This window comes from Cuculus canorus, chromosome 9 (assembly GCF_017976375.1).
Source record: "Cuculus canorus isolate bCucCan1 chromosome 9, bCucCan1.pri, whole genome shotgun sequence".
Taxonomy (NCBI): Eukaryota; Metazoa; Chordata; class Aves; order Cuculiformes; family Cuculidae; genus Cuculus; species Cuculus canorus.
In genome coordinates, this window is record NC_071409.1 from 7261189 (window position 1) to 7285824 (window position 24636).

The following is a 24636-nucleotide window of genomic DNA, read 5'->3' on the forward strand; positions in this document are numbered from 1 at the left end:
GACTTCATGCCAGAGCTTTCCCAGTGAGATGATTCTTCCAATGTAAAACCCCCGTGGATGAGTCATTTCCAGCTTGCTGCAGACTGTTTTTACTTGCAGTTTTAAGGACAGCACTTTCCTATGCCTGTACTCTTACTTGTGGCTGGCATACACTAGATTTAAGGGCTAGAACGGCAGAAAGAGACAGCGCATCTAAAGGAACCTGCCTGCTGCGTGGTAGTTGTGAGACCTTCAGCAAGTCATCCAGGCCAATACTTGCAGAGCATTCTTTAAAGAGGGAGAGGATCCACCTGCTGACTTGAAGCACTAGAGATGATAAGCAGTTTGGAAATCTTTTGTCTAAAATCCCTGAAATCTAGTGGGATAGGCACGATTCAGATAAGGTGACATATTCGTAGATGCATGACACTTTCACACAGAGCAGGGATGTACACAGAACACTCAGGATGTTCTTCTTCCACATATTTCTATTCAGTTTGGGCACCGTCAGTTGTTTCCTTCATAAAATACCTTCATTGAGGACTGGAATATCCTATTTCCCTATCCTGCTGCCTCAGGCATTTCAAGTTTTCTGTATGCCTTCCTTCCACTACACACCCCACAAGGCATGAGTGCAAGCAGAAAATGAAACAGCAAAATATACCTGGTGATGCAGAGTGTAAAGACACAACAGGTCAAGGATCGTGAGGGAAACTTCTGTAGCAATGTTTGCCTCTGTGTCTACATACTGTACAACGTCTGTCTCATTGGAGCTGCCTGCAACATAAAAAGCAAGATAACAAACACCATCTGAGTATAGTTAAAGCTGATGTAATTCTACAATTTGGTCATTAAGTTAGTACAGATAGGGTCCTAACTGCACATTTAACCAAAGGAGTAGTTTAAAGAAAACAGGAGATAAAAGGGGAGGGAAATTTCAGCCAACTTTTAACAGCTGCACCGGTGATGTGAGTATATTCTTTCACCGATTATGTTTGTCTTCAAGTTGCACCAGGGGAGGTTTAGATTGGATATTAGGAAAAAATTATTTACTGAGAGTGGTGAAGCACTGAAACGGGATGCCCAGGGTAGTGGTGGAGTTGCATTAAAAAAAAAAATGCGTAGATGTGGTGCTTTGGGACATCGTTCAGTAGGCACAGTGGGGTTGTGTTGATGATTGTACTGGATGATATTAGAGGTCTTTTCCAACCTTAACAATTCTGTGATAACATGAGGAGAAAAGCCTAATGGAAACAGGGATAGATGACTTAGACATCATCATTTAAAAGCCTTCTGTTGTGAAAAGGTCACTGTTAATGCTAGATCTAATAAATGTAATATTCCAGCCAGTGTACATGTGCCTGTCCAGCAAAGTATATAACCATAGATGCTGGAAGGGTGGTGAATAATGTCATTAAGGCTATTTAAATATGCCAGGTTATTGTAATCAATTTTGTTTCTTAATGAACTGTGACCAAATTTAAGCTCAGATTTCTTAGTCTCCTGAAAAACAGCCAGAGTCAGTGGCTCTGTTTATGTTAAAGCTTTTCTCTTCAGGCTGTCTTCCCTGGCACTCATGAAAAGAAATTTAATTGTACAGAGTCTGACCCAACCCCCATACAATTCCAGAGGGAAGTAAACAAATTTTTGTACTTACTTGCAGTACTGCTGTCTATCATCTGCAAGAGTTTGGGGTTAGAAAGTGCATTTTTGCCACGGATTATTGGTAAAGTTTGAGATCTGTGATGCTTGTGGCCATTATGACTAGAAGTAGAGTGCATCCTGAAATTGAAAGGTAGCATTAAAACACAAAACCGAAGAATAAACGATCATGCCTATACAGAATTTTTCCACATCAGTTTGAATTTTCTACAACACTCCTCAAGAGCGAAGTTAAACAAACCGATGCAAAATTCTTCAGAGAAGCAAACATGAAGAAGAAAGTCAGTGAGGTGGACAAAACAAACAGATGTGCTGTGATTTCTTGAGATTCCAGGAGACAGAACACTCATTCAGCACTGAAAAAAAGCATCACCTTAAATAGATGGCTGATCATTTAGAAAAATCACTGTTGGGTGAAGAGAAACTGAGATGAGTTCTGTTAACATGGAATACAAGAAAAATGTATCCTGCTCATGGATGAACTAATACAGCTTCTATGAGGGGAAAAAATGATGAACTGACAATGACAGTAAAAATACATGCATGTGTATGTGTGCATTCTTTTAACCCTCTTTGATGTGGAAAAACACATCATTAATTTACAAAGAGAAGCTTAGAACTACAATAACAGTGTTTATTATAATTTTTGAAAGGATTTTGAATTTGTAAGCACTATAGAATTCAGCAAGGTTTAACATCTCTCAAAATTCAGGTCACTTAATAAAATACTTCTATTTACCTTCAATTGCAAAATTGAAAAACACTCTAGGACAGAATTACTAAACCCTCTTTAACATTGGTTATTTTTACAAAATTAATTTATAAATTAACATTTGAGATTTAAAAAAAAAAAAAAGGAAAAGTTGCAAACACAGGTAGAGAATTGATGGCCAGATTTCTGCCTATCAATATCATTAAGTCTTCTATTAATGGCCACAGTGGAAGAATTTGGTTGGACACGGTGTCAAACAAATGCCAGGCTTAGGGAACTGTGGCTGGAAAGCTGCCTGCTGGAAAAGTACCCAGGGGTGTTTGTTGGCAGTGGCTGAACATGAGCTAGCAGTGGCCCAGGTGGCCAGCAGCATCCTCACTCATGTCAGAAATGGTGTGGTCAGTAGTAGAGCTGGCAAGGGATTGTTCTCCTTTACTTGGTGCTGGTGAGGCCGCACCTCAAATCCTGGGTTCAGTTTCGGGCCCCTCACTCCAGGTAGGATGTTGAAAGGCTGGAATGTGTCTGAAGAAGGGGAATGGAGCTGGGGAAGGGTCTGGAGCACAAGTCATAGAATCATGGAATGATTTGGGTTGGAAGGAACTTTAAAAGATCACCCAGTTCCAACCCCCCTGCCATGAGAAGGAATACCTTCCACTGGATCAGGTTGCTCAAAGCCTCATCCAACTTAGCCTTGAAAAAGATAGAAGTCTTACGAGGAGCAGCTAAGGGAACTGAGGCTGTTTTGTCTGCAGAACAAAAAGCCAGGGGACACTTTATCGCTCTCTACAACTACCTGAAAGGAGGTTGTAGCAAGATGAGCACTGGTCTCTTCTCCCAGGTCTCAAGTTGCACCAGGAGAGGTTTAGACTGGATATTAGGAAAAATTTCTTTACCAAAAGAGTAGTGAAGCATTGGAAGAGGCTGCTCAGGGAAGTGGTGGAATCACCATTCCTGGAAGCATTCAAAAAAACATGTAGACGTGGTACTTTGTGGCATGGTTTAATAGGCACAGTGGTGTTGGGCTATCAGTTGGACTGGATGAGCCTAGAGGTCTTCTCCAACCTCAACTATTCTATAATTCTACTATTAACATGGAAAGGATACCAGTCTCCACTAAAAGGATCAAAGATTATTAAAGATAATAATACGGCGCAACTGCACCTTATTATCATGAAATCCACAAAAATTACTAACTCTTGCAATGCTTAAGCTAGGACAATGGAGGAAAAGAAGGCTAGCAGAGAAAGATTCTTTAACTGGCAACACAGACCTAACAGTACAGGACTGTGCTGCACTTAGCAGTATGGATGTGAAAAGATGGGTGTGAAGCAAATCTCTTAAGGGACCTTGTTCTGTTAGATACTTCCCCCTCTGCAACCCTGGGGTATTGTAGAGAAACGAATCTCCTGACACTGTAAGTGTATCCATAGATATTTATCCCTAAAGCAGTAAGATTCCACGAAAGCATAAGGTTGTAGACCTACAAATTCCTTCAGGTTGTGGAAATGTGTGATTTGTCTTTCACATGGGGATCTGAGCTGAAAACAACAGTTATTGTTTCTGGAACACTTCACAATATTGACAGTAATTAAGGATTCTTCTTAAGACTTATAAGTCAAGTTGAAGCTAAAGGGACTGAATTCTTTTATGGTTTACGGCTTTGGGGGCTCTGAAATGCGTTACATGTTGTGTCAACCTCTTCTCAATGTTGCGACAGTGTACAAAGCCTAGAGAATGACAACCAAGATTGCGGTTTTATAGGAGTTAATAATACAACATGTCCTTACCATTGTGAGAGAAGACCTGATGCCTGGCCAGAGGAGTTCGAACCTTTAAGAGTTCCATTATTCTGGGTGGCCTGAACAAACTTAAAAGCAGCAGCAATTTTCCTGTTAAGAGAAAAAAACCATTAATCTGTTATGGAATGTGACCTTTATTTTGCCATGCCTATGAATAATACACGCCTGACAAAACCTGCCACGGAGCATGAACTGGTTTATCTGGTGGCCTTTCACTTCTCCACAGTGTGACATACAGACAAGTTCACAGTGGTAACATTAAATTAAAAATGAAGCATCAACAGAGACAAAGCGTGCATTTCACATTCCACAGCTGGAACACAACCTTATGCTTTTTCACAGAGTGGACAGAGAAGATTGGGTTTTTGGTTTGTTTTTTTTTTGATTGCTGTAGAACTTGTATCTATGCCCATTAAAATTATTCTTTCTATTGTATGGATAAAAAATACAGTATTCAAGTTCCTTTGTTTGGCATATGCACAGAAATATGGTTGAGAACGGTTGGACCATAACTGCAGTAGTGGTTATCATCTCATCACATGCAATTCATCTTTTACACCAGGGATGTACTCAGACATCCAGAACATCAAGATAACATGATTTGCATAAAAGCAAAACTGAAGCTTACATTTACTTCAGCATATCAAACTAATACTTTCAGGATAAAACTGATACACTCTTAACCTCATTTAAGCCTAATGTAATGCAGTAATATTTAAACACCGCAATATACAGTTACAAATAGAAAATTACCTTACAATATTGCGTTTTCCTAGGTACCTGAAATTTTGCAGACAAACCCTGAAAGACAAAACAACACATTTTATGGCTTCCTGCCTATGCAAACCCCTGACTCTTAGTGCCTCTAAGAGACCTGTGGCAAATGCACCTCTTAGCAAGCAAACAGAATAGAACGTAGCAGTTTCCAGCCTACAGATGCACAACATGTGGCACCACTTTCCACATTCTTCTTCCATTTCTTCATGGTTGAAGATACCTGCTTGGTGGAGGAGGCAAAGACTTGGCTACAAAAGCACTGCTTCGTCACCTATTAAAGTGAAATAACTCACAGTTTGCTTACAAGATGGTGAGGATACTTTGAAAACAGCTGCCTGCTTAGATTCTGCAGACATGCATAGATTGAGCAAACCACCTTGGAAAGGTGAAAAGCTGGCAGTCCTAATTTACGTGGTTTTCCTTATGGTTTGGAGGTTTTCGAGAGCTAAACGCTTTTCTCAAGGGACAAACAGAATCTCAACTCCAAATAGGGAAACTGCTATGAAAATCTCTTTTAGGAGGGACATTGAAGCATCTTGCACCTTGTTCATAGAAATGACGAACATAGTAGAGAATATGGTTTTCATTAGTAATGTCTTATTAAGACTTCAGAAGATTATGGCAAAATAATACAAGATAAAAAAAGCTATCCTCATTCTGTTCCACTAGGTGAACAAACCCAAAGAGAAATTATTTACAGCAGTCCTTTAGAAAATCATCGCTTAACACAAAATCAACCACACATAAAGCCAACTTACTCTAAAATGCTGAAAAAGTCTGTTATTTCTGAGAATGGTGCTCGCAACCAGTAGGAAATCAGTGCATCTAAAGGGAGATAATAAAATATATTATGTATCATTTACAGCGAACTAAACTTGACCCAAAGCCTATAAAATACATTGATAATTTAATTTTTTAACTTATTGTTTGTTTGGATCGAGCATTCGCAATATCTTACAACAACATAAACGAGGTATGAGAGCACATTTTATTACCTTCTGAAATGGTTTTCATAATGTGAAGGAAACACATAAGAAGGCTTCTAGTTTCAGCTTGATCCAACTTGTCAAAACGAAGAGTTGATCCAATCAAAGACAAAGGTCTCATGATCTGTTAAATTTACAGCAAAGGTCCTTGTTAAGTATAGTGATAAACTTCCACCTCTAGCAACCATTTTCAACATTTGCACATGTACCTTTTCACACGTGTCAGTTCTCTCACTGTTTTTTTCATTGGTACTTGGGTTAGATTCAAGACTTGCTAAGGAAGCTCTGGAGTCAGCATGGTTTGCTGCAGAGATAGCTATTGATGAAAAGGCTGTAAATGAAAGTCATAGCAAACGTGCTAAACTAAAACATTTATGGATACAAAAACTAACAAGAAAAATGGAAAACTTAAAAATGTGTCACATGCCAGATTGAAACCAGTGCCTTGAACTTCCAATAACAAAGCTATTGATGGCTATGTTTAGTACTGAAAACATGCAGCAAGCTGAAGTAAAATGATTCAGTTGGCCGTTATTCATGGCATTAAAATGGCCTCTGGCATTCCATAAGGCCTGACCTAAAGCCACAAAAATCAGTGGAAAGATGCCCATACGCTTCCCTGAATTTTGCAATGGGTTTTGAAGGAAGCAAACAATATCAGTTGTGTTTCTATCCTTCCATTAAGTCTGGAAAAACTACAAATACTTGTCTCCAGGAGACTTCACAGGTTTTCAGGAGAAACCTTGAAACTATTCTTAAGTCAGGCAGAGACTATAAGAATGAGCTTAGGCACAGGGATTTGTGAGAACCTGAATACTGGCATCATACCAAAGAAGAGAGTAAGTGAAGCAGTGAAAAAACGCAGCTTCACAACAGAAATGAAAATTAATCCAAGAACACCCAAAGAGAAGAGAAACATTGCATACAATGTTTCCCTGCATACTGTATAAAATGTGTGAATGATATTGTCCATGAACACTAAGCAGAAAGCACAATGAATTGAGACACACACAAATCTACCTGTGCGCGTGTTAATCTGTCATTTATACCTGCTATAGAGTTCAGAACATCTTTGGAGAAGGAAGTGTCCACAGAGTTTGCATGTTTCATTGCTGCCTGGTTCTGAAATCCTCCAGCTGTGCTCAAGTCATCCCTAGATCCCTGTATTTTGAAACAAATAGAACAAGCTCCAGTAAACGTTATCACTCATAACTTCCATAACGACAGCACACTTGACGGGCTTTACTTAGCCACTGAGCTTGAAAACCTACTTTCAGTCATTTAGATATGACAGCCTTAAAAGATCAAGGCTTGCCATAATACATCGAATAGTTACCTACAATATGAAACCCTCTCATAACTGAAGTTTTAAACAACAGATTCAGTTTACCTGTGTTTGTTTCTGAAGCACCAGCAAAAGCTTTGTGCCAGGAGCACAATCTCCTGTTACCAATAATCGGACGAAACCAGCTCGTCTTTCAGTCCTTCCAGCAAACAACACCTCTGTTTCTAGATTTTAAAGCAGGGCTATAATGATAACACATCTAACCTTTTAAGAAATAAACAAACATGCTCCTCCACGCACACAGTTTATACAGATATTTTCTGTAGTGGTAAAGCTGTTTTAGGACGTTTATATATCCCTTCCCTCCTTCAGCTGCCTTGATGCATTCCCTCCTTGTATCGAGCACAGTCCCTCTGTTGTACCAATGAAACTGCTTGTGGGTTCATAACGTAAACCTGAAAAGAATCTGTGGGCAGTGGGAGCTTTTCTTTACACCAACGTCTTCCAGACACTTGCCAAGACACCTCCCTGAGGACAGGTCCTCAGCCCCCAGCCTATAGCACCACAGCAGATACACTGGGTGAACCGGCTGCGGCTGCAGACCTCTAACTTTGAGTTTCCATCCCTTGGGCATCCTGTGTCCTCAGTCTGTTCCAGACTCACCGTCTGTCCCCTACCAGTTCAGATTCCTAGGGCCCTGCAAGTGCTCCATAAATTGAGAACTTCCAAGTTAAACATCGTGGGTGCACACATCAGCATTTTCAGAACTGCCCTCTGCTAGCTCATTTGTGACCAGCATGCATGTGGGGCTCTTCCCACCAGATTGACTGGTGGGAACCAGACCTCAGCTTCATTGTTTCAGTGTTCTGAGAAATCAACATGAATTACCTGATTGGAAGTATTGATATTGAAAAGGAACATATCCTTCATGTAAATCCTTGGCATGTTGTCCAAAAGCATTCCATAAAGTGGCATGTAGAGGTTTGCTATTTGTGCTTGTTTTGCCTAAGAAAATAAAGGATACAACATAATCCTAAAGAAACGTATTAACATATACTAGTGGCTAAGGAAGTTTCTGATATGTTTAGCTACTGTATGAACAAGCAAATGAAAAAGAATAAACAAACAGTTTCTTTACCGGCTCTGCGTATCGATCATCAAATGAGTGTTTTGCCATTAAGTTTTTAAGTACAGCCAAAGCCAAGTGCCTAATATCCTGATCTTCTTGCAAGGCAAAACCAACCTCCCGCAGCAGGATTCCAATTAAAAAATGTTTACGGCAAAATTCATTGGTCAATGTGTACTCTGGAATATCTTAGAACAGAACAGACAAGAATGCTTAAATTAATATCCAGGTTACCTAACCCTTTCCTTCCATTTTCCAAATTCTCAACAGCTTTTATTGATTTAATCCACTGTTAAATCTTGATTTCCAGATCTCACTGCTCCCTCACTTGCTAGAATGAATTAATCAAATATTCCTATTTTTTAAAATCATGCAGTTTTCACGATTTAATAATAAAAGATGCCTTATATATACATCCCCATATGAGAATTTCATGTTTTCCATGTATGACCATTCGCTTATTTGAGGCATAAAGACCAAATTGTTGTTCCCATATTCTAGCTAGAAGAGTTCTGAAAAACTGAGATTCAGACTATATACTTTTGAAAATGGTAAATAATTCTTGCCTAAATTTGCCACAATTTAGTGGCAGTGGCTGAAGTAAATCTTAAAGCTCTAGATGCACAATTCTGCTTACTTCTTATGCAGTCACTTTGACCATACCTGATGTTCGATATTCTTGTGTTGATTCCGAAGGCGTCACAGCATCTTCATTTTTCATAAATATAAAACAAAAATAGGCAAAAATCATGTTTTTACTTATTAAAAGTAAAAAAAAAATATATTTTTAAAAAAAAATTGACACAAATTGGAATGGAACAGCTTCTACTGTTAAAGAAAGCTACAAGTGTCAGAACTGAACTCACCTTTTGGTGCTGAAAACTGAAAGAAAAGGGAGACAAGGGCCCATAGTTTGAGAGACGTTGTATGAAGAGATGATTCTGCCTCGACTGGAAGATACCCTCCACTTTCAGCAACTTAAAGGACTACATCCCAAGTGAACTCCCCAGAGTTCATGCAGAACTGTCATAACTGAGAATTGTGCTCAATTCTCAATTGAAATCCCAGTGCCTTTGAAACAAAGAGGAAAAGCCCCCTGGAACAGGGCACTGCCCACAAAGTTAGGATTGAAATAACAGATATCGATGCATAAGTTGGAATGTACGGTGGCTGCTGGCTTTGGGGCATGGGCAGGGTGCACTCACTCCTGTGGAAGAGTATAGGCAAAAACTGCTCATGCCTCTCTGCAAAACATCGATTACACATAGTATCCCCTGCCTCGAGGAGAAGCTCAGGAGGAGATTCTGAAATGGGCACCTCTTGCCTCACTGCTCCAGGTAAAACACTGCAGTATGTGGTGACCATGCCAAGTTCAGGCTTGCTGGAGGCCATGAAAGCAAATGGGAGAAAAAAAGCTGTTGTGTGGGACCTGCCAGTCTGTCCTAGACACTCTGGAGGAAAAAGTAACAATGGCCTATTATCTGAGAGATGGATGTTTCCAAACTCCTGCCGCATGTCCAGTTCAGATCTTCCCCACAAAGGAGGGGCTGTCACACAGACAAGTCACTCCTGACAGCAGCAGGAAAGCCTGCTCCAAACTAGGAGAGATTCACCCTCATCACTGCCTCAGCTTCATCCCCTTCCTGCTGTACCTGTTCAACCCCTTCCCCAGCTCACCGCCTCCTAAAGCTACTGCAGCTTTAGTAATCAGTCCTCACAAACATTCCAGCTCATTCACCTCAAAACCACCTCACACCACCTAAGTGGGCTGTCAAGGATTGCATTTATTTGCAGGCATGCTGAAACGAAGTTATTTTTATCATCCTGCTGAAAAGCCATTTGGGCTTCTTTGCCTGATGTGCATATATGTTACTGTAGAGAGTTAACTGTCTGCTCTTTGAACCTCCCAACAATTTGCCACTGCACAGAAATCCTTTCAGACTGGTGCCTTACCAGGAATGTTTGAAGACCGTATGGGCAGGCACAGAGGGATAAAGTGCTCATGGTGACAGACTTCTTGGAGAAAGTCAAACTTGAACTGAGGCAAAGTCTGAAAATCACAAAAGGCAATGGCTCGAGTTCACATTCAAACAGAGAAAATGGTAAGAGAGCTGCACTGCTATTTATCTCTATCTCAAAATTCATACTCGCATTCAACAGTGAAACCTTATGGTTTGTTATGCCTCTCTGTCATCATCCGATATCCTCAGCTATGCTTTTTCATTGAAGATGTACTCATAAACAAAAGCTTAATCCAAGCTAAATATTTAAAGCTACACTGGGTCTTTTGATGGTATATACGATAGTGTATAAATATAGCAAACTATCTTCTCCCGTTCACATAAATTTGGGACCATCATAATCAATCTGGAAGTGTTCAAGGCCAAGCTGGATGGGGCCTTGAGCCACCTGGTAGTGGGAGGCGCCTCTGCCCATGGCAGGGGGTTGGAACTGGATGATCTTTAAGGTCCCTTCCAACCTAAACCATTCCATGATTCTATGCCTTACTTCTCCACACCCCACCCCGCCTTCTTTTTTTTTTCTTTTTTTTTTTTTTTTTCCTAAGTTTCAGCCATATAGGTCAGATCCAAAACATATTCATAGTAGTGAAAAATTGCCTCTATTGTTGTCAGTGAGTTCCAGCTCTGAGGGATTTGAGTGCTACACACTTTTGGTATACTTTCCTTAATACCTCTCTCCCAAACAGCCATCCATGATCTTTCATGGAGCCTTGCAACTAAATCAAGAATTTATCATCCCCGCTATAATGATGCACCACTTAGACGTAAAGATACTACATGACATCCAATAATAAATTTTTATTTCCTTCTTCTCAGCTCACCATTTTCAGTGGTGGAACGCAATCACTGCATTGTTCTAGGTCAAACATTTGCCCTACCATTAGAAAGTATTTGCGAAGTTCTTCTTTTTGTCCTGTGTTCAAGTCTTTCACTCCCTAAAATTAAATTGTAGCATTTCTGCTGCCACCATGAGACAAGGATACCTAGAACACACACTTTTCAGAGTCTATCAAGTGGTGGGTGGTGATGAATTCTTCTCTGAAAAGTTTTATTGCCCTGTGGTACCTTATCAGGAATATAGCTGGACATGCAGTTCATGGTCTAATGGCAAATAAAGAAATGAAGCTTCAATTTAAAGACTTTCTGACTGGTCAGCCTTTCACATGCTTTGGTCTTTGCAGCATCTGCTCTCACAGAGCTCACTGAGTAGTTGCTTGGACACAGCTATTTATTCCTATAAAAGGGAATAGATGGCTCAAATCCAAGAGGTTTTAACATTTATTTACAGTAAACATTTTCACCGACTCGATTTTTGAGCATGGCGAATGAGATCATAAATAGTTTCAATATAAAAATATTTTGCAGATGAGCCACCTTGGAACAAACAACATCACCAAACAAAAAAATCAAAACTATACCTTGCCATCTCCTGTTCCAAACATACTTATATAATTGTTGACCATCTTGAATACAAATCCACGATCCATAAATGTAAAACAACGCTAAGAAAGGGAAAAAAAAGAATTATTTTATAGCCAAAAAAGCAGTAGATGGCTTCATTTACTTGGCTGTTTGCCTTGTATCACCTATAAACTTGAATCATTTGCACCAGTGAAGTTAGTTTTGTCACAGGGCAAAAAATCACGGAACCGGTGAATCTGGCTCAATTTTTTAATTTATTTTCAGTAGTAACAAATTGATCAAACTTCTCATTTTCACCGTGTCTACAGTCTAAAGGAACTATCACAGTGCAGTAGGAGAAAGCTTACCTAATGAACGTCATCCACACACTGCAACCCTCAATCACTAGAAGTCATATGTGACGGGAGCTGACCTGGATATCTCCCTCAATGACTCTGGAGGAATCAATCTAGCCACATTGCTCTCTGCCTTATGAGCTACATTATCTCTCTGGGAGCAAATATGCCACTAAACTACTTTACAAGAACACTGCTTTTGCTGATTGATGGGGCTAAAGAGCCAGAAGGTGTAAAGCTTTTTTTTCAGGGCTATGGTGCTACAGTTACAGATGTTTTTTCCTTGCATAGTCAGCCTACTAGACAGGCAATGCAGCCTTGAATTGCCCCCCTCTTTGGTGCTCCTTAATTCGGCAAAATTAGTGAAGACTCGAGTCTTCTGCTACACAGCATTTAAACAAAGCTGCTGCAACTCCAGCCTGGAGGAAGCCATATCGTCTATGTACATATAACCTATGTAATTCTTTCGGGCAAACTAGATTCAAAAAGAAATCATCACAGCCAAATGCAGTATCATATAAGGCAACATAACCACCTTCCTAGTTCAGCTGAGGAACACACAAAAATAGCAGGCAAATCTGCAATACCTCCGCAGGTGCAACACCACGCAACTACTGACTAAGCCCCTCCATCTATAACCCCACCTCAAACCAGCATCATGTTCTAAATGATGAAACACTATGGATAGATACAGCTTGACATCAGTATGCCAATGGCAACTAGGGCTTCCATATGGTACTGGCAACAGTGCCTTCCCACCCTCACAGGGAAAAATTTCTTCCTCAGATGTCATTTAAATCTCCCCTCTTTCAGCTTAAAACTGTTCCCCCCTCATTCTATCCCTGCACTCTCTGATCAAGAGCCTCTCCCCAGCTTTCCTGTAGCCCCTTTCAGTACCGGAAGCTGCTCTAAGGTCTCCCTGGAGCCTTCTCTTCTCCAGGCTGGAGGACTCCAACTCTTTCAGCCTGTTCTTGTATGGGAGGTGCTCCAGCCCTGTAATCATCTTCATGGCCTCCTCTGGACTCGTCCCAACAGATTCACATCCTTCCTGTGCTGAGGACTCCAGAACTAAACGCAGGACTCCAGGTGAGGTCTCATGAGAGCAGAGGACAGGGGCAGAATCACCGCCCTTGACCCGCTGGTCACACAATCTTTTAATGCAGCTGAGGACACAGCTGACTTTCTGGGATGCAAGTGCGCTTTGCTGGCTCATGTTGAGTTTTTCATCCACCAGCACCCCCAAAGTCTTTCTCTTCAGGTCTGTTCTCAAAGCATTCTCTGCCCAGCCTGTAACTGTGCTTGTGATTCCCCCGACCCACGTCCTCTAACCTGTGCTTAGGCTTGCCCCAACACAGGTGTGTAACCCTGCACTTCTGTTCCTGCAATACTGCTCTCTTTCATTTGTCACAAAAGATTTGAGACTGGATTTCAGTGTGTACAATATACAATGTTCTGTACTTAATTAAGTACGTTATTCCATTAATGGAAAAGTGCACGTGTCCAGTTTAAATCTAGATGAAGTACCTGGCCACATATCATTTTGAATGGCAATTTTCCCATACTCCATATCTAATTCAATGCTGGGTAAATAAAAAAGGTTGAGAAATATTAAGACAAAATCATAAAATGCAACTCCTTTTAGAGACTTTTCCAAAGTACACATCTATTTTCTTATATTTGGTAAATGAAGGGTCATTATAGAGCTAAAAAGTTAGGCTATAGTATTTCATTTGCAATAATACTTACAATTTGCTTATTCTGGTTCATAAAAGCTGCCCACTCTGGTTCTAATTAAGAAATATTAATCCAACCACAGTCATTCAGAATTATAGTATTTAAGAAAAAATACCAGCTCGACTGTAACTACAGTTTCATTCCTTAGCAAACTTTTTACCCCTTTGAATGTATTGTAAGATTCTGCAAAATTTGAAAACTGGGCTTTTAAAGAGTAAATTAATCAGAATTGTTTTAAAACAGACTTAGTTAAAGCTTTTGCATTCTCAAAGACCCAAAGACAGAAAAACTGAACTATAGGTCAACACTAAACGTGGAAATTGAGCCATCATTCACTCAGAATTGTTTTTATTCCCTTTGACTAGATTAGAACAGTCTCAAGTTTGCATAAAGTATGGGGAAATAAGTGCATGTGCTGTAATGACATAACAAATCACCTTGAGAAATCTGGCAGTGCTGTAGTTTGCACTCCTGGCTTCTTCAAGAGCATCTTTGCACTTCCAGAGAACATGGTCTGCTAAGACCATCACTAGCGTATCCAGCTCCATTTGAAATGATTCTGGAAATCTCTGAGTTCGAGGAACCTAAGCAAGGAAGAGACCGTCACAGGAGAACGCACAATGTTGCACATTACACCTGAAAATACATTCAGGCCAAGAATAAAGACAATAAAACACAGGTCACTCAGCACAGAGGAAAAATATTCCTACAATTCCACGTATCTATTCTGAGTATAAGCCCCCAAAAGAAGAATCTGGTGCATAGGAAAATGAGAAATCTTATTCTCAGATTCCAGCACAAGTATCCTAACAGCATCTTTGATAATCAGGTAGAAAAGAGGTCAAAGCACTGATCTCCAGCTATGTAAGTTGTGCTCAACGCAAAGCAGATTTGCTTGATCATTTATTTGCTGTCTGGCATAATCATCCGTCGGGTAAATAGCAGAAACTAGAGAATTCTCTTTCCATTCTAACCCACTCATTAAAAACTGAAGCAACTGTAATTTTGCCCCATCAGCTCTGTACAAGCAAGAGTAGGTTTGAGCCTAGCCAGTAATATAATGTTTTGTGGGTAAAAACATATTTTACGAAGTGTAACAGTGTTTCTTTTTTTGACCAGTCAGTAAGAAAAGTCCAAGCATGTGTATTTCCCAAGATTCTGCTTTTTATGTTTTCCCTAAGAGACTGCTTGCCTAATTAACTGAGATCAACATACATACATACCTTTGTTTTGTTTGTATCAACCAAGTGCTGTGCCATTGATTTTAAGATAACTGCAAAGAAGAACCAGGAATGCTGTTCAAAAGAGGGGGAAAAAGAGATTAGGAAAAATAATTATCTGATAATAATTTATAATGCATTGCCATTCCTCATAGAAGGACTGCATTTCTCAGCAACGGACAATGATAACATCTGTGTGACAAATAAATTAAAGCCTAAGCGCCATGTAAGACTGCATAATGTCCTTAAGAGAGCTGAAGCCATCTCGGGCACTTTGTGGCTGTGGCTCTGTGAAATAAGGAGCCCACAAACACCACTCCTACAATCCTTCTGTTCCTTCCTGCTGAACACTGTCTTGTTTCTTTGCAGGTGACAGGCAGAAACGCACAATGCAGAGAACCTCAGAGAGCAGAAGCTGAGAATAAAATATTCTGTTAGTTCCAGAAGACTGGTAATTTGGCACAGAGTAAGATGGTAGTCATTTAAAAGATAAACAGAGTGGTTCTTCAAATACCGTTTGTAAAAGTGAACAGGCAGATACTAATCTGTGTCCTCACAGATCTCAGGATATTTTTGCTACTGGGCACCCCTGAGCTGGGCTGGGCAGCTCTTTCAATGTAATCAGCAGGGGCAGTGATGGGGCTTGCACTTGTATGAATTTCTTAGACGTGGTTTGATATGAGAAAACTCAATAATTCTCATTTTGGCCCCTGTCAGTCAAAGGCAGCAGCTGGAATTAGATATAAATGTCCTACTTGTCCTACATGTGTTATGCTGAGAAACTGTAGCAAGTCTGCTAAGGCTGTTCCCTGGAATCCCTGCAGGATGTGACTTGTGCAAAGTTGACACAAGGAAAGAGAAGATGAGAAAGAGATGTGACAAGTGAGTTTCAGGCAGAAAATCAGTCGTAAAACTACAAATGTGCTTATTCAAGCTATCATTCACCTTTAAAACCTGTTTCACTGTTACTTGGTCATTTAACTTCAGAATACCAGTCATGTTCTTGGCCAGCTCCTCATGAACAGTCCTTTCATCAAACGATTTGGTCCTGAACACATACTGCAGAAGAAAGGAAAACAAAAAAATAAAAATAAAAATGTACGTTAAAATGAACAGAAAAAACCTCAGTAGGAGAAGATAAGTTATTTATACAGCACAAACAGCCGATGATCTTTGTGGCCACAATATCCTGACAGAACAATACATTCACATGACGTTTAATTCCCTGGCAGTAACAGCACAATACCGCTCCCCTACAAAATCCCAGTTTTAAATACAACACCCTGTTGATTTCAGCTTAATGCGAACCAAGAGGAATTTCTGCCTAAAATCAGTGCTATGATTTATTTTTTCAATAGGCCATAAGATCCTGACATATCTAAACTGCTTTTTGAGCCATTTAACCAGCATTAAAAATGAATAAGCAAGCAGAGGAAGTCTGGAGGGTTTTTCACCCACCTAGTCAGGGCCACCTTTCACTCACTCCTTTCTTCCAATGGCAACAGACAGTCAGAGCTGGTAACAACTCTTCATCCTGAAAGGTGTAGAGCACCCACTGGAGCCAACATAAGGGGAAAACTGTACCAGTGCTAGAAACCAAGCTCTCAAGATAGGCATTTATCTACCAGGCTGCTCAGCACTCATAAATCTAGTATGAATTTTGCTCTACATTTTAAGCTAATAATTTGGCAGTGGGATCCATTACTTTTTCCCTAAAGCAAGAGCTCTGCCAGCGCATCAGCTAGGATAAAATAGCTTTCCAATTCAACCAGGTAGGTAGAAGAAAGGAATATTACTTGAAAATATCTTATTATTACTCAGCCTTGTTTCCAGAGCAGATGCCATAAGCTTCTCCCTCTGCAGTTTGACGCTTGTGGGTCCAGCTATTTAAGTCAGTGTAATTTCACATTATTACTTGCACCTGAGTGACTCACAATTCTCAATTTATTCTCAAAACAGCAGTTCTAAAGTTCATTTAGAACATTAATTTCCTTACAGATGGATAAAAGAGATTAACAGTTATTGGCTTTTGACTGCTGCTGGAAATGGGAAAATATGCTAAATGGGCTTGTGGTGCAGCCAAATAACCACCTGCTATTTCAAAGACATTTAGCCACAATAGGTGTCTATTGTAATTTCGAAAAGTTATGGAGTAGAAGAGGTGTTAACACCCATTTAATTACCTACGTTTAAATGCTACCCTGAAAAGTTCTGCTGGACCTCTGCAAAAATCCTCAGTGTTCGAATCAGAGTACTTGAGACTAAAAACGCACTACTAAGATGCTGAGATGCATCACCTGCACACACATACTTTCATAAAGTATGAAAGTAAATCCATACCATGGAAATACCAACCAACAGTTGTCAACACTGAGATTAAACAGTTTTCCCACTTAGTAACGTAACTTCAACCACATTTCCATTATTCTACACACAAACATGCTAAAGTTTCAGAGTTCATAAGGAATGTATTCGCTTTTCCTAAAGTCAATTTACAAAAAAACCAGAAAAGCCTCCAAACTTAATGTCAAATATCTTGCTCACAATCCATAAAAAGTGCAAGAAAGACAAAGAGCTTCTGGAGGATGTCCAGAGGAGGGCAATGAGGCTGGTGAAGGGGCTAGAGAACAAATCTTACGAGGCATGGCTAAGGGAAGTGGGCTGGTTTAGCCTGGTGGAGGCTGAGGGGAGACCTTATTGCTCCCTACAACTACATGAAAGGAGGTTGTAGTGAGGTGGGTGTTGGTCTCTTCTCCCAAGTAAAAAGTGATAGGACAAGAGGAAATGGCCTCAAGTTGTGCCAGGGCAGGTTCAGATTGGGTATTATTTCTTCACTGAAAGGGTTACCAGGCACTGGACCAGGCTGCCAGGGAAGTGGTGGAGTCCCATCCCTGAAGGTGTTCAAAAAACATGTAGCTGTGGCACTTCATGACATGGTTTAGTAGGCATGGGTGTTGGGTGGACAGTTAGGTTAGATGACCTTATAGATCTTTTCCAACCTTAATAATTCTATTCTATGAAATACACATTATGAAAACTACTTGCTGCACAGAGAATCAGAATATCATTACAGCCAGAAGTCCATCCAGACATTTGTCACCCATAGGTTCTTGCCATGAGGGTGGAGGATCTCTCATTCCTATTGTGACCATTAATTCTGTCACCACTGAACCAGAGTGGGCCAAGAGACAAAGTGAACGCAATCTCTACTTCAATTCTTCAACAACCTGTAATTCTCCTCTTTGCTGCCATTCAAAATACATCAATAAGTGAATAAACATAACACTCAAAGATATTACAACTTAGTCACTGCTGATTCATCTAGTAAGACTAGAACAACATTTTCCAGCCCTCTCCCTCACAAATAAAAGCAAAAGAAAAAAATAAAGGCAACTGAGAGGGGAAGAAAGATAAAGAAACACTCTTAAGTGAGGTTCATTTGTCTATTAGTCATTATATTTTACTGCTTAAAAACATGATTCTTCATAAAATTCTCAGCTTACAAGGCTGTTACCAACTATACTAACAATGAGATGCTTGCTGGCCAATAGTATTACTCAAACGCATTTAATGAATACTCAATTGATAAAGAAAATAAGATCATCTTTAAAGAGGCCACTGCTTCAGTTTTTTAACTAATACTACAATTTTCCTGGAACCAAACTGCATACACAGACATATCAATGTATGTTTTCTTATATAAACTCTTCTTGAAAACAATAATGGATGGAAAATGCTGAGTAAACAGGGAGCAGTTACTAGAATCTGAACTCCACAGATGAGAAAAGAGTTAATCCACAATAGCACACGTAAAGACACAGGATCTTGAAACTAAAATCAGGACTTAAGAAAATAATCACAAGCTTAGTTAAAAAGCTACAGCTTCCTAAGAAACACGCAGCCATCTTGCAACCATGAAGAGCTCCCAGAAGCACCTCTTCCATAAAAATTACCACTAGAGGATCCTTTACAATTACAAGGGCAACCACGTACATGTATTACAGATGGACAGATACTTCAATGTGATAAATCTTATACAGGCCAGAGGAACACTGCAAACTGTGAGCAAAGTACATTAAATGTCTCTCACTGGTATCTATTTAGCTGAGGTTTCATGATCTTTCATGTATTTCTCTCTCCCTTCCCTCCTCTCAAGCACTGCAAAGTGAGAAAATCTCAGTTTAACACCATTTCATGAAGACTGACGCTAAGCCTATGCTCCTAGAAGCTTAGTGGAAGTGCATTTGCACTAGGTCTTACTTCTAAAATGTAAATTTTAGTCATCCGCAGGCTATGAGGAATGTGCCCCTCCTACATAGCAGTACCCTTTAAGAGTGCATGACAACTTCCTCCTCCAGTGCTTGCTCAACTTGGTGTCCTATGGAAAGGAAGCTGCACTATGCAGAGGAAACATGAGCAGCCCTTTGTCCTCCTCAAAAGAGTAAGGTTGCAAGCCAGGATGCAGCAGTGTGGTGGAGAAGGACACTCCGTGGCATGTCCTTGCTCTACAGGATGCCCTTAAAGCACAGACAGGCAGTGTAATTTGTTCAATATGGAACAAGAAATTTATGGCAGAGGAAGAGAATTGACTCAGCCTCTTCTAAATCCCATGTTCGTTTCCTAGCCAGAGTCACCCAGCCTGCGAGTGGCAGAAAGCTATGATGCAAATGCAGAGAAAGCTACAATCACAACTGAGAGTAAACATGACCCCACCCACCCCCAAAATAGTTTTAATGGTATAACAGCAATCATACCGTAACATAAGAATTGATGCAGTTGTCTAGTTGTTCTTCGTGGCACTTAGCAACAATATTAGTAAGAACCCTGCAAGGCAAAAAAAAAACAACAAAGGAAGAGCAAAAACTGAGCTGGTTTGTGAAATAAGGCTGAGAAAGTCTATTGGATGCATCACGTTGTTCTGTTATCATACCCTTCATTTAATACAGCTCATGAGGGATGTGATCCAAATGATGAATAGCGTGTGCAGAAACTGTCCCACTGGGAAAAAACAATCACTCCTTGGGGCCCCTCAACTTGTGTGGACTGTGCTGTTATAGATGCTTTTCTCTAACATAATCATTAAAGCTCCCAGTTTTTACATTTTAACTGTACTACCATTACAACAAAAGAAAACTACGAACTAACTAAAGCCTACACATACCTTGGATGATTAGGAATAGGAAAAAAGAGAATATGTTAACAAAACAGAGGCAAGAGTCAGGACCTGCTACTTGTCAGGTTCTCTCGGATCTTGGCAATTCTGTAAAATTCTGATACTGTACTTATGGTGGTACTGTTAATCAAAGAGGAACACAAGCCTAGGCTCAAGCCTAAGCATGCTCCTCTCTTGCAGTGTTTGCCCATAAACGTGGACTCAGACCCAGCCTGAGTGCCCAAGCACTCCCGAACAAAAGCCTGAGCACAGTGCTCTCTTGTTACTGAGCAGCACGGAGAGGCTGGATGCTTGGTGCAACCACAGATGCCTTGATCAGCCTGGTGATCAGCAACGTAGAAGAAAAATCACTTGGGTCATGCCAGCACCTGCTCTCACAACCTGAGCTTCTACTAACAGCAAAGATGGCACTACATGACATCACGCGTTTCTGCAAAGTTCTCTCTTCTTCTCTCTTCAATTTGTGCCTGGGCCACCTTTGTTTGAGATCATCCTGCTTCAGAAAACACAAATCTGAGCAAGAAGTCATCTTCAACTTAACCATGAGATTTCCTCGTGATAACAGAAAAAAAAGACTCTGCCATTTTATATTTTTATGTTAAAAGAACGTGGAGGAAACAGTTCACAATTCTCAAATGTCAAAAATTAGTGAACTGTATTTCAAATCGAGTGCAGAATACTACATAATAACAGTATGACTAAAATGGATAATTAATATTCCTAACTGTGGTCCACATACAAGTTGTCATTTTGACTGGCTTGGCGATTTGAGTGTATTCTGCCAATTCTCCTTAACAGACTCAAAATCTTTATAATTCTTTTAAGTCAGTATTTTTCATATACCTCATTTCTTGCTATTAGTATAAGTAGTAAAACTTGTATTAAAACACAAAAGCCATGACAAAATTAGTTGTGCCCATTCCAACCCTTAAGCCTTTATTCTGATTTGAAATTGAAACAAATTCTGACACAGATGAGACAGAGAAATGATGACATGACTGGGCCCCCAGACAAGTAAATAACCATGAGTATAAAGGGAATAATGTTTTCTCTCCAACACATACGCCAATCTATGCTCTCATTCCCTTGTTGTTGCTTTTAACATGTTCAACGCAAGCTGCTTCAAGCTATTCAGAACAAAATACACTGTGTGTATATATAGGACACGTCAATGAATGGCGCACACAGCAGATGTGCATAGTCCCATCGACACTAACTCTACCAGCACAAAAGCTACCACCCATACAAGAAAAACACTGAGAATCCTTCTTTTCTTTTATGGGCCTGGTGGGTGTATAGTGAAAATCTGAAGCAACAAAGAATTAACATCCTTCCATTTTTCCATCTAATCATAAAAACTACTATTTTCAATAGCTGCTTCTTCTACAGCATTTCTTTTCTAGACAGTTAAAAGATACTGAAATTCTAGCCCGGGACACATTTCTTCATGCTTTTGATCTAGTCTCGACATCAGTTGATTCGTTTGACAGAAAGGGGTCCTGAACAAAGGTCTGACCACCCCTCTCCCTTTGAAAATGGTATGGAATGATGAAATCACCCATGTTTACAAGTGAAGGTTCTAATCTTAAATCTTAGATGTGGCAAAACTAGACTTGGCTCTGCAAGGTGCCATGATCCTTTGATAAAGGATACTGAAACTCTAGCTTTCCAAGGTTAAAACGAGGAATTCTGCATCCTTTCTCCTTTAAGTTTTACTAATTAATCTTTCTTCAGGAACTAATACTGGAGAACAATTTGTAGAAAGAAAGAAAATATATTGACAGCAGATTAGCCCAACAGAATTGCTGTGGACAGTTGCCACTTCTTCCTACTCATTCTATTATAGTCCCCATGCTTAGGTACTGGCAGAAGTACAACACCACCACCATTATGGCCAAAAGAAAATTCAACACAACTTTCTGCCCTTCTACAGAGACCAATAATAATCTCTCCAGTATTTTTTTTTCCTGCAGCCCTGATTAACAGCATCAATAAAGACAATTTCATTATGTGAGGGGTGAGAGACTCAGGAAATCATTTCAGCTGTTTGCCTGCTCACTGGAAAATGCTTCCATTGCTCTTCAGTTATTGCTGATATACTCTAATTAAAAAATGCCCCAGAACACTGTGACCTGTTTGTTTGACTCTGCTGCAAGATGCTACGCTTCTCCTATGCTGAACTACACATCCTCAGACCCAATCATAAAACAAAACTGATATTCAGCACTGTTAGGAAGCACTTAGCTCCTTAAGAATGAGAGCTTTACCTACGACTGCCTCAGGGCACAGAGACACCATGGTCAGTGATTTTCCAGTTGGTATCAGTCAGCAGACAATACCATGTTCTTCCACGTATTTGCAGAGCACTGTGTTAAGGAGGAAGCAGGCATCCTCACCAGTAAAGTTTAAACATCATATTACTTTTAAGAGCAGCTACAGTTGGACTAACATCTACATTTGCATTTTACAGCAAATTCTCTTCCTCATACGGAAAATGTTCAGATACCTGGTCACAGCTGTTGTAACTTCATCATCACTGTTTTGCACCAAAACCCAGAACAGTTGATTCAGGACTACAGGAAGAAAATTCATAATTACATGGATCTTCTCAATCCTCAGCAAATTCTGTAACAGATGTAAGAAAGGAAATGAGAGAATTCCAATATGAGCAATCAAAGTTGATTACTTGCTTTCCTCCTTCAGCAGGTAAAATGCAGTGCAGTCACTGGTATAAGAGCAGCAGGAAAACAGGACAACTAGATACAGGACTGGCTTCCCCATGGACTTCATTTGGAATACAACCATCAACACAACTGTGGGTATTGTCCAAATTTCAGAACTCAAATATTACGCTCAACACTGACTTAAGGGCGAGGGACGAGACAACAGATAAATTCAAACCGATTTTCATATTTCACTAAGGATACGTATGAAACAGCAATAAAATAACTTAATTACTACTTTCAAGACAAGCATTTCATAATATTTTTAGGAAAACTCATTCTTTTTATGTAGACAACTGATAAATTGAACTTGGCTAAAATATTTATTTTACAAGCACATTGGTAAAAAGTAGTATTAGCACTCTAACCTGATTGGAGAGGAATTATATTATCTTCTCTGATCAAGGAGGATGTTGAGCTTTTAATTAAAAAAACCACTCCTCCTCGAATTCTTCCTAGTTTTTAACATCAGTCATTTCCAAATCATTCCAAAATATCTTCAGAGGTACTAGCTATTTATTAAGAAAAGCTATTTATTAAGAAAATACTCTGGGGAAAATGACTTATTCCCTGGTTATACTGCATTGTTGCTCCCTTATTGTATACAGCATTGTCTCTATTTTCTAATAAGATTACTAAATTTTTTTTAAAAGGTAAAGTACAAACAGCAAATAAAGAACAGTATAATTCTCGTAATTTAGGTAACGCTCTAGAAAGCTGTGAAGCTTCTGTAGGTTCCTAAACTTGATACAATATGCTCAGTGATTTCCCAAAAATTAATAGTTAAGGACTCTATTCTGTAAAGGTATAAACTCTGAATTTAATGCACATTTAATGCAATTTTTACTTATCTGTTTAAGCTCTGCAAAAAGGGTGTGTTCATTCTAATTTAAGAACCTGACAGGCAACAAGCATCCTTGATCTATAAAAGCAACACACTTTAAGAGCCCTTTGGATAGTATGCAGGTGTTTAGAGCGAAAGTAGGAAGAGTCAGTAGGAGGAAAGCACAAAATGTGTCTAAGGCAAGGGAATACTAGCAGGAATATGGCAGCTCTACAGATTACAGCGACTTTTCCTGGATGTTCCTAGAGCAATAAAGCAACATTAGACCATCCTTTTTTAGGACCTGAGGCTTGGCATAAGTCAGATTACCAAGTGGATGGGGCAGACGCACCCATGCTCTAACTGAGAAGGGATGGGAGAGAGCTCTGTGATCAGTAATGCATCTGTCACATCAAGTTTAGCTGGAGTTATCGTGGACCTGTTGCCTCCTGGTAATTCTATGCCACGGTTAGAATTGTGCAGTGATGGATTCATTGCGAGAAAGCATTAAGTACAATTTTATAGCACAGTTCATGCTGCAGGTTACTTTACCTTGCAAGAATTTATAAAGTTTGAGGTAGGAGGCTGGGATAGATCCTTTTCCCTTTCTTGGCACTGATAAAAAAAGTTATGTAGGTATGGATCCTAAAACGATAAACATACGCATCAATACATATTATAGAAAAGATTACAGTTCAGCTCCATAAAATGATTACAGCAGTCACCTACAACACCAAAGAACACACTTGGACCCTGCTGCCTCAGATATAAGACACAAAAAGACAGATCAGCTTATTTAGTGCAACCCATTGGCCAGTACAGCTTGCTACAGACAACTTATTTCTAGGTGCTTTGACCA

General features: G+C 39.8%; 1 protein-coding gene across 11 annotated transcripts in view; it reads right to left on the reverse strand.

The window, feature by feature from the left end:
• Positions 1 to 24636, reverse strand: part of DOCK10 (dedicator of cytokinesis 10) — a 156154-nt gene that overhangs the window by 24869 nt on the left and 106649 nt on the right. For 9 of the 11 annotated variants that reach the window (XM_054074356.1, XM_054074354.1, XM_054074360.1 and 6 more), the window contains exons 23-41: positions 24330 to 24422; positions 22738 to 22856; positions 19813 to 19882; positions 16004 to 16117; positions 15062 to 15133; positions 14276 to 14422; positions 11766 to 11849; positions 10280 to 10376; positions 8990 to 9034; positions 8339 to 8514; positions 8089 to 8205; positions 6965 to 7076; positions 6125 to 6246; positions 5925 to 6039; positions 5688 to 5754; positions 4906 to 4953; positions 4141 to 4242; positions 1637 to 1761; positions 644 to 756 (exon numbers count right to left, since the gene is read on the reverse strand). In XM_054074356.1, the coding sequence (XP_053930331.1) occupies positions 644 to 756; positions 1637 to 1761; positions 4141 to 4242; positions 4906 to 4953; positions 5688 to 5754; positions 5925 to 6039; positions 6125 to 6246; positions 6965 to 7076; positions 8089 to 8205; positions 8339 to 8514; positions 8990 to 9034; positions 10280 to 10376; positions 11766 to 11849; positions 14276 to 14422; positions 15062 to 15133; positions 16004 to 16117; positions 19813 to 19882; positions 22738 to 22856; positions 24330 to 24422 (1938 nt within the window). The remainder of the gene's footprint in view (positions 1 to 643; positions 757 to 1636; positions 1762 to 4140; positions 4243 to 4905; positions 4954 to 5687; positions 5755 to 5924; positions 6040 to 6124; positions 6247 to 6964; positions 7077 to 8088; positions 8206 to 8338; positions 8515 to 8989; positions 9035 to 10279; positions 10377 to 11765; positions 11850 to 14275; positions 14423 to 15061; positions 15134 to 16003; positions 16118 to 19812; positions 19883 to 22737; positions 22857 to 24329; positions 24423 to 24636) is intronic. The other 2 variants (XM_054074353.1, XM_054074352.1) reach the window with 2 other exon arrangements.